At 43.6% G+C, this 15,593-nt stretch overlaps 1 protein-coding gene across 6 annotated transcripts in view; it reads right to left on the reverse strand.

The window, feature by feature from the left end:
* Window positions 1-14,021, reverse strand: part of SORCS1 (sortilin related VPS10 domain containing receptor 1) — a 531,938-nt gene extending 517,917 nt beyond the window's left edge. For all 6 annotated transcript variants that reach the window (XM_084993370.1, XM_084993369.1, XM_084993368.1 and 3 more), the window contains exon 1: window positions 13,251-14,021. In XM_084993370.1, coding sequence (XP_084849496.1) covers window positions 13,251-13,808 — 558 coding nt within the window. In that variant the 5' untranslated portion in view covers window positions 13,809-14,021. The remainder of the gene's footprint in view (window positions 1-13,250) is intronic.
* Between the last annotated feature and the right edge of the window lie 1,572 nt (window positions 14,022-15,593).

Raw genomic sequence — 15,593 nt, forward strand, 5'->3', positions numbered from 1 at the left:
ATAACATGCCACTGCATTTTCTTACTGCCTTGAATAATCTTACTGCAATCCTAAATGGTGACCATACAATTCATCCTAAGACACCTCGATCTCCATATTGATTAGGGAAGCATGATCAAGAAAATGACATAAACATTCACTTTAACTCTTTAAAACATACAGAATAATCAAGGGAAAATCCCATGACTGCTTAGTTAATCCAATTCTTCTGTGAATAAAAAGTTAACAATACTTTAAAATTGTTTGTGCATATCTGTGTGCATGCATGTGTAGGCACACATGGGTGTGTAAGGATGCAAGGGGGTAATTTTTCCCTTTGGAAAAATCAGCTTCCTTTGACTAGTTTGAGGTCATGTACTTAACAGGACATTTTACGCTGGGGAGGCTAATCTGATATTTAAACACGCTGTGAGCCTTGATTCCAAATATCTTGGGCACTGAGATGATGAAGAGAGAGAGAACCATCTGAGTCACAGTCTGTTGACCCAGGATTTGGGAAGTTTAAAATGGGCAGGAGTAGTCTTTCCTCCTGTCCAGCCCCGTCATCTGCAAAACTCCTAATTGTGTATAAAGACCTGGCTTGAATATGATTTCACTTTAAAGCTTTGCCTCCTGCTCTTAGAAAAAAATTAGTTGTCCCCCACTCATCTTTGCTCCTATAACACTTTGCCCAAAACTCTATTATAGCTATTATGCACTTATCACACTAAATTGCTATTTATCTGTTTATGTGTCTGTCTCTTTCCATCAGAATATTCACCCTCCAGGGTAAAGATCAGGTCTTATTTATCTTTGTATTCCCAGCACTCAGAACAGTGCTGACACAACAGCCACTTAAAACATGCTTTACTATTTTTATTATTAAAGAAATGCATGCCCATGTTAAAAATTAAAAACAGCATGGACTAGTATAAAAGGAAAGGTTAAAAGTTGCCTTTCCACCATCCAGACCCATCAGTCCCATTTCCCAATCAGATTCAAGAGATTTTTTTTTTAATGCATAAATACTGCATGCGCCCCTTCCAGCCTACACCCAGCTCACCAACATGCATGGCTCTCAAAGCTGACCCACATGCAAAATTGTCTGCGGCTAGCAACACGACATGGCTGGGTATGAAAGCCCCAGAGCCAAAGGCCAGAGATGTGCTGTTGCTACAGTGCAAAGAATAAGGTCAGATCAGGAAGAAAGTGGTTCTATTCTGCACATTTTATGAGTTGATAAGTTTTCTTCACTCACTGGCACTTTTCTTTTTCTTTTCATCTCTAAGTCTCTTTCTGTGATTTACTGTCTCCATGCCTTTGTTACAGGATTGTCTTTGTCTCTGTGCTTTTCCCAGTTCATGGTGTCACTGGCTCATTATCCCTTCTTTATCCTCCTCTTTCTTGGTCCACTTCTCGGGTCTCCATCTTTCATCTCTGCCTCTGGCAGGATCTCATACTTTCTTTCTCTCCTCTTATACTTTCTCCTTTTCCATCTCTCTGCTTCCATTGTCTCTTTGACTCTTCCTCCCGGTTTCTTTTTCCCCTTTCCTTCTTATGGAAATTGCCTTCCATTCAGCTCTCACAATCAGTAAACACCCTTTCTCCGTAACCCTACAATATCTAGTATTTCACATTTAAGAGCTGAGACTGAAATGCTGTACATCAGTGCACAGTTGCTCTGAGTGTACAGAGTAGCCAGCGATGCCGACATCAGTGATGTCTGCACTTACATACACATAAATGATGCAGATGTGAAGCCCAAGATCAAGAAGGAGACTGATATTAAAATAAAATACATGCTTCTTTTTCTTCTTCTTTTTTTTTCTGTGCTTCTTTATTGAGGACTGGAAGCTACTAGAGTTTCTGGGAGGTGTAGCAGCTTGGTGACAGTACCTCCAGATCTTTCTCTCTGGAATCAACAAGGGGGACAATAAACAAAAGGCCTGGAAGCCCCTGCTGCTGCACACCCGGAAGGGAGGCTCAGAGTGATCTTGTCGCTTTACAAAAACCCTGGGCACCGGCCCCTTCCCAACAATAGTGACTGAAAGCAAATCAGGCAACTTGAACGTGGGCTCTTTGTCTAGTTCAGTTGCCTGGAATGCAATTCTAATGAGGCCAAGTTCACAAACTTGCTTGCTCTCTCTTTGTGTTGTTTGTTTCCTTTTTTTTTTTTTTTCATTTCTCAAATAACTTTTAAATATAACTCAAGCAATGCATGTTCATGGAAAAACAACACCACCAAAACTATGGAAAAACAAAAAAACATCACTTGCAATCCCACATTCATCATAATCAGAGGCAAACTCTTTAATTTTGCCTTCCCTCTATTTTTACAAAAGTGAAATTTTATAATATATAATAAGTTTTTCAAGAATTTAGCCACTTCTAATTCCAGATATATTTCTAGGCACTTGGGGTATAGAAAGGAAAAAGAAAGGAAGGAAGGAAGGAGAGAAGGAGGGAAGGAAGGAGAGAAGGAGGGAAGGAAGGAAGGAAAGAAGAAATCCTCACCTCATGGGGTTTACATTTGTACTATGTTCATTTTATTACTTACATATCACTTTATTTCCCTTTTCTAGTATCCTGTGGGCATTTTCCCAATTTGCTCATGTATATCTACTTACCTGAGCAGTCTTTAAATGGCTGAATATTCTACAGCACTCCTGTGGAAGCTCATGAGTTGTTTCTTCTATGTGAAAGCCAATTCTCCCCACAGAATAGCCAAAGAACAAATAAACAAACAAAAAAAAACCCAGGCAACATTCAGTAAGCTAGTGGCAATACTGCGATTTACAATAAGAAATATATATTTGGTCCTAGTTCCTGTTTCTGGCCAGAACTGCTAAACCCCCTGGATTTCCCTGTGATGAGATATTAATGAGGTGACTTTGGACCATAACGAAGGATGTAGGCTGGTTGACAGAAAAACAACCCTGTGATTAGAAGGTTGAAACTTTCTGTCCAAACCCCGTGACCTCTGGGTAGAGAAGAGGGGCTAGAGTTTGAATCAATGGCCAGTGGCCCCTGATTTAATCAACCACGCTTATGAAATGAAACCTCCATTAAAAACCCAAAAAGACAGGGAGGGAGACAGGGTTCCGAGAGCTTCCAGGCTGGTGACCCTGTGGAGGTTCAGGGGCAGTGGCAGCTCAGACAGCACAGGGAAGCTCTGTACCCTTTCCCCATGCTATGCCCTAGGCATCTCCTCCACCTGCCCTACCCGAGTTATATCCTTTTCTACTAACCTGCTAACCTAGCAAGGACAGTGTTTCTCTGATTTCTGCAAGCCACCGCTCTAACAATCAAACCCAAGGAGGGAATCCTGCAATCAATGGCCTGCTGGTCAGAAGCACAGGTGATAACGGATTTGGGGCTGGTCTTGAAACTGGGAGGGAGGGAACTGAGTCCTTAACCTGTGAAATCTGATGCTACCTCTGGGTAGATGGTGTCATAATGGAGTTAAATCGTTGGGACGCCCAGCTGGTGTCAGAGAATTGCTTGTTGGGGGCGGGGGGAACTATCACCCCATGACCCCACCCATACACTGAAAACTGGGTCCAGAACCCGATTACAACTATCAACCATTACAACCCTGTACAGGTATGCAAATAGCTAGAGATGTTGAAAGGGATGCTTCATTATAAGAAATTGGAACTGGAATGAAAAAGCATAAATGCAGAACCAGAAGCAATGAGCATCCTGTTACAAACATCTTTTAGTGTGTCATACTCAAGCATTACTAGTACCTAGAATTAATACTAACAAAGGATGATAATAATAGTGATAATAGCTAACCTTTATTTGTTGCTTACTATATATGCCAGATGTCAACTTCAGCATTTTTTTTTTTTTTTTTGTCTTTTGTCTTTTTAGGGCTGCGCCTGCAGCATATGGAGGTTCCCAGGCTAGGGGTCTAATCGGAACTGTAGCCGCCGGCCTACACAACAGCCACAGCAACACCAGATCCGTGCCGGGTCTGCAACCTACACCACAGCTCACAGCAATGGCGGATCCTTAACCCGCTGAGAGAGGCCAGAGATCAAACCTGCAACTTCATGGTTCCTGGTTGGATTCGTTTCCACTGCGCCACAACAGGAACTCCAACTTCAGCATTTTTACATCTACTGTCTCCTTTAACCATTGAGAAACCATATAGAAAGTACACCACTATTATTTCCATTTAACTAAGGCACAGAATTACAAAGTTAATTGCCGAAGTTTGCATATCTAGTAGAGAGTGGAGTGGGAATTCAAACCAATCACTAAGCATTATGTTTTATTTATTTATTTATTTATACTTTTTTTTAAGGCCGCACCCACGGCATATGGAGGTTCCTAGGCTAGGGGTCAAATCAGAGCTGTAGCTGACAGCCCATACCACAGCCACAGCAACAGGGGAACCAAGCCAAGTCTGTGACCTACACCACAGCTCACGGCAATGCCAGATCCTTAACCCACTGAGCTAGGCCAGGGATCGAACCCACATGCTCATGGATAATAGTCGGATTTTTTTAACCACTGAGCCACAATGGGAACTCCCTTATGTTATATATCTATGTATATTTTTTTCAGTTTTCTCATTTTTTTAATAATGATTTTTATTTTTTCCATTATAGCTGGTTCTTATGTTATAGTTAAAATAATGTACTCTTCTAGCCACTTGTTTTGTCCAAGTCATATGGACATCCAGGAAAGATAACTGCCTAGGAATAAGTCCAGTGACAGAAATATCACCTTCTGGCAGAAAGGCACCATCTTCTGCCTGGGGCACCTGTGCTCTGCATGTAATTATCCTTCCTTCTCTTACAGAACTCTCCACTGGGCCCTCGTCACTGGGGTCACAGTTTTCATTGAGAAGCTGATAAAAGCTTTGGGCTTCAGCTCTCTGCAGAAAAAAAGTACAGCATGCTGACATAAAAAATTGAGCAGATGATAGAAGGGGTTCGTGGACCCCAGACTCACATATAAACTTTGAAAAAAGCACTCCTAAGAGAGCCTGCAAAACATAAAGATTCCCAGTCCCCTCAGCAGATTCAAAATCAGGCCCCATGAAGACAAACTCTTAGGAAAACGCTGCCCAAGGTGCCCAAGAGAGAGCCCAGGGCTGCTCATATAAGGATTCTTCCATCAATTCAGCAAAACGCAAGGCAGGGTAAACAGGGCTGCAGATAGGTTTCTAAGCAGGGTGACAACCGTGCCTAAAATAGCCTCTGCTCCCATTTAATGATTCTAATCGAGAGTGCATTTTGGGAAGCACTTAGATAAGGGGAAGAGCTTTTCCCTTTAACTTCCCCCTCAGGCCCTGGAGAAGAAAGACCCACGGCCCACAGTTTGGTGTCTCAGTAGCCCCTGCCACTCTGGTTGGGGAAGTCGACCAGAGGCATCAATGTGTTGGCTTCAAGGCACAACATGATTAGTTGGTTGTCTGATAATATGATTCTTATTAGCACTTCCTTTATAGAGAGGACAAGTTGTCCCACTGTCACTCTAGGGTCATTAGCCAGCAGGGAGAAGCCAATCAGCACATCCCACACATACTCCCAGGATAACAAGATGACACATATTAATCACTCCAGCCGAGCCGTTCCTGGGGATACGACGGATGGAGGTTAGGATTTTGATCAAACTCCCCCATGGATCAGCTCATCACCAAGCAAAGAGTATCAGGTCAGGGGACTGAGATGGGGGTGACGTGAAAGGGGACACGCTGAGATGGGGTACTTATGCTAAGCGTTCTTCTGCTGCCCCTCTGCAATGACTCGTGTAGTTTTCGCTAAAGAAACTCAGAGATAAACCCTTATGAAGGGACAGCATGACCGAGAAAAAGCTCTGGAGCCAAGGCAAAAATCCAGTTCCAGCTTGGCTGCCACCTAACAGCTGGGTGACTTTGGACAGGTTCTTTAAGGCTTGACCTCCTCAGTTTTATAGAATGAGGATAATGATAATCTAGTTTGTAAGGATGGTGTGAAGATGAAGTGAAATAATGTGGTGATGCCCTAGAATGTCCTTCCAGGGAAGCTGGTCACTGACTTGGTGGTTATTTATGTTATCATTGTTAAGAGCAATTTCTGCTATAATCAACATATCTTATCTGGCTGCAAATAGTTAGCTCTAGTGTTCAGTAAACTCTTCTTTGCTCCCTTCCTCCACTACCGCCTTCATGCCCATACCCCCAAAGTTAGAAGAAGTAGAAAAGGCAATAGCTGGTAGCCCTCTTAAAATCCTTAAGCAAATACAATCCATTAGAATCAACAAGGCACCCCTTTGGTTTGACTACTGCTGCTCCCCAAAGCTGAAGCTCTAGGTTCCTTTCACTGAGACCATATTTAATACTATTTTAAACTAGATTTCATATGTATAAGACAATTAAAGAGGGTAGGAGGTGATTATCCTCTATTCCTCCCCAATCCTCTGCAACTATAAGCCCAGCCATAAGTAATGTCATCACCAAAGTCCATTAACAGTGGAACCTATAGGGTAGAGAGGTTATTGATGGAGACCTCCCTTGGCAAAAAGTCCCATCATCTCTCTTTAAGGTCTCTCTTTACACAATGCCAAAAGCATGACTTTTGACCAGACCACTTTCTCTGAAGCTCAGAACAAATAACTCGAAGAGCTGAACCTAGAACTCAGGCGCTCCATGGCCAACATCCACACTTGGTCACACAATGGCAAACACAGGTGCACCGGCTTCAGGCAAACCATGAGGCTAGGATGCAGCTGTGTTCTAACTGCTGGCTGTGAAAAGGCAGCAGTATTCCAAATCAAGAATCAGTCATACAGGGTGACAAAACATTTTTGACCCCCTTCTTCCACTAACTGACCTGCCTAATACCAACGCTGGCTTTCCCTAGTTGAGACACTCGGATGATATTTGTCTTTCCAATCTCATTGGATTGAGGTGAGAATAAAATTAAAGTAATGGAATTAATGTTTCAATCTCTGAAAACTGAAGCATTTTACAAAGGAAAAGGGCTAAAACCAATGGAAAGTGGTATAGAAACATACACAATATCTTTTATACACCTGTAGAATTTCATATAGGATTTCCTGCAGAGCATTCGTGTCCTTTTTTCCCCATACCTACATTTTAGAATAGGCTCTCTTTTTCTTTATAAACTGTGCACAGTAAGATTCCGGCTTTGTTTCTTGCCAACCATTTGACTATTCCATCTATCCCATGGGAGCAGAGTACTTACTCCTCAAGATGAACCACAAGGCTTCATGGAGCCTAGCTGCATCTCATGCTGACCACACCTCTTCTCTGCCATCTGTTTGGCGACTTCAGAGACACTGGCTAGTTTCCCCTCTAGGACACACAGATGTTCGTTCTCCCTCCTTTCCAGCCAGAGATATAGGACAGTAACTGAGACATACACCAAGACAGGGCAAATATTTTACATATGTTTGTTTAGTTAACAGAAGCTGTCAGGAAGCCAAAATAATTGACCTCCAGGCAGCCCGGCCAGTGATATTTCGGACCAAGAACTTAAACGAAAGAAAGTCTTTTTGTGAATATTGTGTGTGAAAGAATGTCAAGGTAACAATGAAATAGTGATGACTCTAGCTGAGTTTTAATGTGCAAATAAGGGCAGTTATGCCTTCAAGTGACCATACAGGTTTCTGTTTTCCTTTGGGGCTCAGAATACAGTCAAACTCACTGGGAGATGGGTGTGGATTTTTGTTGTTGTTAAATCATAGTTTTAAAAATATTTCTAAGATTAAAACTTCAAACATAGTTCACACCAAATGCAGGTTAATTTCTTGGCTCTAGATATGATTTTTTACATCTCTACTCTTGACCTTTACTCACACCATCCATTCAGCTCAAAACATCCTTATAATAATCTCCATCTCTTAGTTAAAAATTTCTCTACAATTCAAAGTTCAGTTGAAGTATCCGTTTTGCAATAAAGTTTTGAGACCACTCCAGCCAGAACACGCCCATCCCTCCTCTGAACTCCTCCAGCGTGTTATACCCTCAGAGGACCCTTAACCTTCTGCTGCCTCTTCAGAGTATACTTTGGGTAGCAGACCGAAAGCTCTTTGAGGGCAGGTATCATTTCTTTCCATCTTTGTGCATCACTACACATATGTCCCTATAATCGGTGCCTGCAAACTATGAAGATTCAATACATGTTTACAGAATCAAAAATAAATAGGATATTTTGCCTAAGCTTCTTAGCCTAATGTTGCCCTATGACAACGTTTTCTTACATGTGAGCAATTATTCTCTTACAAAAATCAGATAGTTGCATCAGCTTCTGTACCTTAGTTTATGAGTTTCTGGGGTCCTTCTTTAAAAGGATGTGGATATAGTTCCCAGAGTCAACACTGATGTCAATTTACTCTACACAATCCGATTAAAATATCTTAAGAGATCTTTAATTTCCAACTTCAAATTAAGCATTTTTTTGGCCCAAAGTGCTTTAACATGAAGATATGATACAATAAGCCAAATAAACTATGTTTTGCTGCAAACATTGAAATGAATGCCTGCTTGAGTCTCAAATGCCTTAATCTCCTATAACTAGATATGCATATAAACCATGGAAAGAAGAAGAATCTTGTGAAATTAAAAGTTTGCTCACTTATAGGCCAAAGGTACAGGTCATTGTGCCATTTCTGCATACCGGACACTCTCAGTGCACTTTATTTCGATGTAGTAGGTGTACAATACCTACAGGTTCACAAAATATATTAAATTAATTTCAACCTGTAAGGGATTCCACTGAGGTAGTCTGTTAGTGTCATTTTACAGAGGATAAAATTGAGGCCACAAAATTTTAACAAGCTATCACTACACACCTAATTTTTGTGTACAGCCAGGGCTGTAACCCAGGATTTTTAATTACCAGTAGAGAACTATTTTGTGCACAAAAATAAGAAGTAGCATTTACTGAGCACTTACTATGCACTAGCTACTTTGTGTACATGATATCAAATCTTTGGGAAAAAGCCAGAAAAAGACATAACTTCCCTATATTATAGTTGAAAAAAACAGAAGCTCAAAGAATTTAAGCGTCATGCTCAAAGCAAAGTGTTGGTAAGCAGGAGAACTAACATTCAAACCCAAATCTGCTTCCAACCCCATCTCCTCCCATGTCACACCACATTAACATTCATTAATAGCATAAAGCTACTATGTGGGCTTGCTAGAAAAATCCTAAAATCCTTCATCACTTTTCTTGAGGAAAAAAGGTAGAAAAAAACTTATGTCCAAATGTATATCCAATTCAAGTGTCCACCGGCCACCTCTCTATAAATCAGGTTTGTAATTAACTTAGAAAAGGAATCCATTCCTGCAGAAGACCAGCTCTGAAAGCTGAATGACGGCACATTACCTCTCAGGCAATGAATCACCAGGTGCAGATTCCATGTCTCACTAAAGATGAAGAAGTGGGCGGATAAGAGAACAGCCAAATCACTACTTCAAGGTAAAGAGTGCATTGTGACAGGCACACGTTATAGTCCTTGCTTTTCTACAAAGAGATGGAGCTTCCAGCTAAGACTATGTCTTCCTCCAACATCATCTGAAATCCACCCAAGATAGGATTATTTAAAATACAGATTCCCAAAGGTCTGAGGGTCTCTGTCCTACCCTAAAGTCTCTCTAAGACAAGCCATGCGGTGGTGGAGGGGGAAGGGGGCTGAAGTCAGATCACCCTGGTTGCCTGTGTCTGCTTTGCCACTCAGCTGTTATATCCTCTTGGCAAGTCATTGAGCCTTCTGGAGCCTCAGTTTCCTTTTTGATGTATCAGGAATAATAATACCTACTCACAACATTTTTCTGAACATTAAGTGAGATGACGAACGGAGACATCTACCCCAAAACCTGACTCAAGGTGGGATGCAGTTTATTCATGCAGGATGGAAGTTAAATGTCAAGTCCCAGAACCACAAAAGGCAAAGAAGTACGTGACCAACCAGGTCATCATTCTCTACGATGAATGCAGTATTCATGATATCAAAACACGTCAAGTAAAAGCCCCTGTTCACAAATTCTATAACGCTATTTCTAGTGAGAGAGGGACAAGACCATGAATTCAAACAAATTGACTCCAGCATAAAAATATAAAAACGAGATATTAACACTTGATGCCTCCCTATTACCTAACAGGGATCTTGTAAGGATGAATGAGTGTAGCACTTTGAAATTTCCTTGAAAATAAGGAATAAACACATGCCCCATCATACACACATATAGACAAATATATATTTCAACAAACTATGAATTACTGTATAAATTTAGATCAGGGCACAGCATGCCTTGGATGAGTAGGGTAGGAACAATATGTTCTTGCTTACGACACCAAGCTCATGACAAATGATTCATACCCAGCACCTTTTATGCCAAAAGATTCCCCCCAGGTGTTCCACCAGCTCTGTCAACAGCCTCCACCAAGCTAGACTGCAGTACAGAGGAGCCACATCCCACCCACGGAGGAGGCAAAACAGTCCTATCTTTGTACAACTGCACAAGTCCAACAGCGGAGGGGGCAGGAGGGAGAAGGGAAGGAGGTGAATGAAGGACTTAGAATTATTCACAAGTTTGACAGGCAGCCTATAATTACCATACATTTTCACCTTTAATGCAGGTGTTATTGTCATCAGAAGCCCTACTTAGCACAGGCATTTAGCAAAAGGTGAGGCAGGTTCAGAGGATTTGTACTGCCAGCAGCCTGCATGGGTTGGGGGTGGACACGGAGGGGACAATGTCTAAGCGTGAAGAAAATCTAAGCCCCCCCCCGAGTGTTAGGTTAGCAGATATCCCACTCTGGGGGCAAGTGCAGTGCTATGAGATGAGAGTTACAAAGAGGTGCACTGGACTCTGCAGTCACAAGGCCCTCTTAAACATACCCTGGCAGGGAATTCTCAGTAATGAATCCAACAGGCATTCCCCCCACCTCTAACCCACGCATTTCTCAGGTGAGGAAATTCATAGGACTCAGAGATCAAACAACAAATAAGCAGGTCTCCACTCTGCTTTTCACCACAAAGTTGCCCAGAAAAGTTTCTTTCTACCTTTCTTTCCTTCAAAACAATACTTTAAACCTTATCTCTCCTATGAATCTGGGATGCCTTTGTTTTGGAGAATCCTAATAAAAGACTCTTTCTCTTCCTCTACTACCTATACATATAACTGAAAAAAAATAATAAAAAAAACTTGCATGTAAGTGGGTAGAGAGAGGGGGTGGGAAGTGTTCTTAAAGAATGCGACTCAATAGGATAGGATAGGAATAGCATTAGTTTACATGATTTGAGTGCTCCAACCTTTAACACTTTGATGATTCCCTACATAAACTCAGATTTCCCTGCATGCTCCCCATTCAAGCCCTTACCCGAATAAGCCTGACTGGCTTGTAAGCACCATTAAAAAAAGAAAGGCTGGCAGTGCCTGGCACCACTTCTCAACTAGTTTAAATTTTGCCAAAGATGTACTCTCCTTTTCTTGCTCTTTCCAAGATCTTTCAAGAGATGAACTAAAGTAGAGGTCTAATGGGGGAGTGATATTTTACAGCTTGAATTACATTAAAAGCTAGAAACAGTTTGAGTCCAACGTCTTTTATATCTTGATACAAGATCTAATAGGTCTGATGTGTTTAAAATCCCCCCCCAGTAGCTTTGAGTTAATCACTTAAAGCAGTGCAAAAGTTATTTAATCAGTTTAAGAAGATTCAAGTTCAAATTGGGGGATTAATTTTAGTGGCTGTGATATGAAAAATATGATAGTTAGGGTAAGGAATGAGGGCAAGGGTCTCCAAGAATTTGAATGAAAAGAATTTTGGCTTCAATTATTTGATTAAACCAGTCCTGAGAACCGTATAAAACCAATGCCTTGGCCACGAAGGCTGAATTATAGAGAAAACCCTGCTGATGCTCTCAGGACAGATATTATACAAAATACTATTTATCAGGATTTGTCTTAATACAATTTATATCTATGTATCCAAGGAACACATAATGACAAGCTCTTATTTTAAAATGTTCATAACTTTCATTAAAAAGCTGACAATGAGCACAATTCACTAAAGTGACACTTCCCTGGGAAGGTTGCTGGAAATTACATCACAACCGAAAATACTCTGAAATGTACCAGGATACAGAGACTGTTCATAGTATAAATACTACAATCCTAATAATCTGATAGAACCTGAAACTTTTATTTATTTATTTATTGTCATTTTTTTTCTCATCCTCAGTTTTTATGTTCTTATCTGCTTAATGGCAGCCTGGGCAAGTTTTCATACTTTTAAATCATCTGCAGTTATTACTACCAAAGCTCTTTATTATTTCAGCTCCTTAAAGTTTCCAGGTGCAGTTTAAACTGGAATAGCTACCTCAAATTTCAGACATGCAGGTTTTTCCAAAAATCTAAAGCCTTCCCTGACTTGGCCACAGCTCACGGACTTGCACCCACGCTCCCCAGCATTGGCCTCCTGGAATCCAGTAATCCCTCTTGTCCCTTAATAAAAGGAGAGCTAAGTCTTTATTTGTGCTCTTCACTAGAGGAGGTCAGGCAATGGGGGAGAACAGGGAGTTGTTGTCACAGGGATATATCTGATCTTCCTGGGACCGATCAAGCCAGAGAACAACCACTCATTCACAGGCTGGAAAGCCCCAGCTCTCAAAACACACTGGCGGGTGCTGTTAGAAGATGCTGGAGAGTTCCAGTCCTGAAACTTGCATCCACTTGGTCCAAAGAAACAGAGACTACATTAAGGCCACCTTATCATCCACTGAATTTCTCTGCGCTTGTGGGGAAGAGAGTGGGTTAGGAGCTCTGCATTTAAAAAATAAAATTAAAAAAAAAAAAACACAAATAATGACTTCTTAATCTTACTTGCGCTCATCCTTATGTCTTGCAAGTACAGGGAAACTGGCTTGAGGGAATGCCAGCCTGCCTGTAAATTTAACCCTTTCACCTCGGCATTCAGAATACCTTAACCCCCTCTGTCTGCCTGGTCTTCGGCTTCCACCTATGCCAATGAGACCACAGAAACAGGGAAGAGGGTTTTGCCGTTCCTGTTTGAAGCTTTCTTAGAGGTTTGAAGAGGACTCCGATGATGTTGGTGGAAAAGGTGTGGGGTGGTCTCCCAGTAGGTGATAACGACATCAACTCCTGCGGGAGTTGGGCAGGGAACACTAGTTTGCAGAATCTTTCAAGTCCAGAAACCCCATTTCCCCCAAATTCTCCTTTCCATCACACGGCTGACTTTAACCCTTTCCATCTTTCACCCTTTCGCCCTCAGTCCCATTCTACTCACGCTACTGTTGTGGCCAGACCAGTGGACCATGGCTTGATTGTGTGCGGAGTCGCCTGTCAGCGCGAACGTGGTGCTGGTCAGTCTCAGCTCCTCCAGCCGGAAGCGAGTGGCTTTGTCCGGGTCCCGCTCCAGAGTCCCAGACTCCTGCTGCCCTCTGTCCCTTAGCACTCCTCGGGGGCTTCTATTCGTGCCCTTTTCCGGGTCTGCCTTCTCTTGAGCCTCTCCACTCCGTCTTCTCCGGCCAGAGCGTGGAGCAACCGCCACCGAAGCCCCGGTGCCCGGGGCCCGCTCCAGGGATAGCACTCGGTCTCCGGGGGACACTGCGAACAGGGGGCGTCCGAGCAGGGGCAGAGGCGTGGCAGGAGCCCTACCTCGCGGCCCCTGGTGAGGAAGCCCCCGCGGGGTCGGAACCCAGCGTGGAGCCGAGCTGGGAGGCAGCGGAGGGCAGCAGGAGTCGCCTCCGCAGGCGCCCGGGGCGCAGAGGACCAAGAACCCCGCGCCAGCGAGGAGCGCACTCAGCCCGGCTGGGGAGCAGCCGCCGGCACCAACTTTTCCCATCGCTGGAGCGGAGAGGAGCGGAGAAGGGGTCCCAGACTGGAGGTGTCGGCGCGGGGCTCTCCGCTGGCCAGCTGAGGGGGACAGGCGCTCAGGACCCCAACTCCATCCAAGTTGGGCCGCGGTGGGGGCGGGCGGAGCAAGCGCGGGGCAGGTGGCGGCCGCACGCCCGGGCTGGGCTGGTGCCGAGCGCGGGTTCGGACGAAGCGAGCCGCCGCCACGCGGGGGTGGAGCCGAACTGAAGTCACAGGCGGAGCGGGCGCTGGCGCGCTGGCAGGCTACGCGCGAGAGAGGGCGGGCGCTGCTGGGACTCCGAGCGCTGCGTCCCGCTCCCGAGCTGCGCTGCGCGCGGGTGGTTGCGGGGACTGGATGCGCCTCCGACCCTCCCCTTGGGCTCATCCGCGCCGCCGCCGCCGCCGCCCGCTCCTCGCCGCCTCGCGCTCTGCGCCCCCGCTGCCTCTGGGCTCCACTCAGAGCCCGTGCGCCTCTCCTGCGGGGGTGGCCAGCCCGGAGCTGGCGGAGTGGTCGCGGTGTTGGGGACTTCCTATTCCTGTTTTATTGTTTTTATCAGTCTTTGTGGTCGTTTCCTTACCCCCCACCCCCGCCGCGTTCTTTTTCAGTTTAGCTAAGAGGGAATGAGTAGGCTTCTGCTCTCTGCCTTCTTAGTCTCAGTGAGTTGGCATCTTGACCTTACCTTGAGCAGAGCCTGTGTGTCCCAGCATCAGAAGAGAATGATGTAATTAAAAGATCGTGAGCGTGAGTGGGTGTGTGTGTTGGCGGGGGGGGGGGGGGGTCTGGGGATTTCTCCATCAATCACCATGCTTAGATCTTTCCTCAACGTAAAGCACTCACTGTATTTGAACCCAATCTTGCTGCATTTTGTGGGCGTTTTTCTTGGCTTCCTTAAGGGACTGCACACTTAGTGAGGACAGGAAGACCACACTGTGAGCAACTTGGAAGAAATAACCAGTTCATTCTGTTTGCCCTTTTATCCTCAGTACTTGACACTGTGCCCTGCACGGTAGGAAATCTGTCAGTCATTTACCCTATGGCATTAGTGCCTAGCCCAGAGCTACTAACACATGCCTTAAGATTCTGAATAGCAAACTTCAAGTGGGTGCTGGACTCTCTGCTATTAGTTTGCTGTGGGACCTTGTACAAGTAGCAATTTCTCAGCTTCCTGGCTTTAAAACCAAGTTGTTGCATTAAATGACCTTTAAAATCCCTTTCACTCCTAAAATTCTATAATTGTATGATTATAATGTCCACTCTGCCGAGCTCCCCTGCTACTATTCAAAAGTTCAGATGAAGATTTATAGTAGGTGAATGGGCTTTGAAAATTACAAAGAATTTCTCAAAATCCAAGCCTTTTTCAAACAGAAAGTTGCTTCTAAGGGTTGAAATACCTTCAAATGTCTTTGTAGTCTTCATGCACCCAATAACACTTTCTTACCACATGGAGCTATTAAGTTATTCTATGAATATATATAATTGAATAAACAAGTCCCTCAACAAAATAGTTACAATTTTCAGCTGCTAATTACATGTTTGTTCATTTTCACACTTGCAAAGATAACCTTACTGAAAAAATCTGAATCTGGAGTTTGTGATGTGACCAACTTGAAAATAACAGAGTTATAATTATTCAATGCTCTTTTTAAGGCTGTTCAAGAGGAATTTCTCTTATATCATGCTAAGCCAGAGGTATGCTACAAAAAATTAATTAAAATTATTGTTCTCATGACCAATCCAAGAAATGTGCAAATGCAAGAGGCAGGCTTCCCAGCC

Source organism: Sus scrofa, chromosome 14 (assembly GCF_054392235.1).
Source record: "Sus scrofa isolate SSC_HxYL_T2T_F1_AM1 chromosome 14, Sscrofa_HxYL_maternal_Yorkshire_Landrace_v2.0, whole genome shotgun sequence".
Classification (NCBI taxonomy): Eukaryota; Metazoa; Chordata; class Mammalia; order Artiodactyla; family Suidae; genus Sus; species Sus scrofa.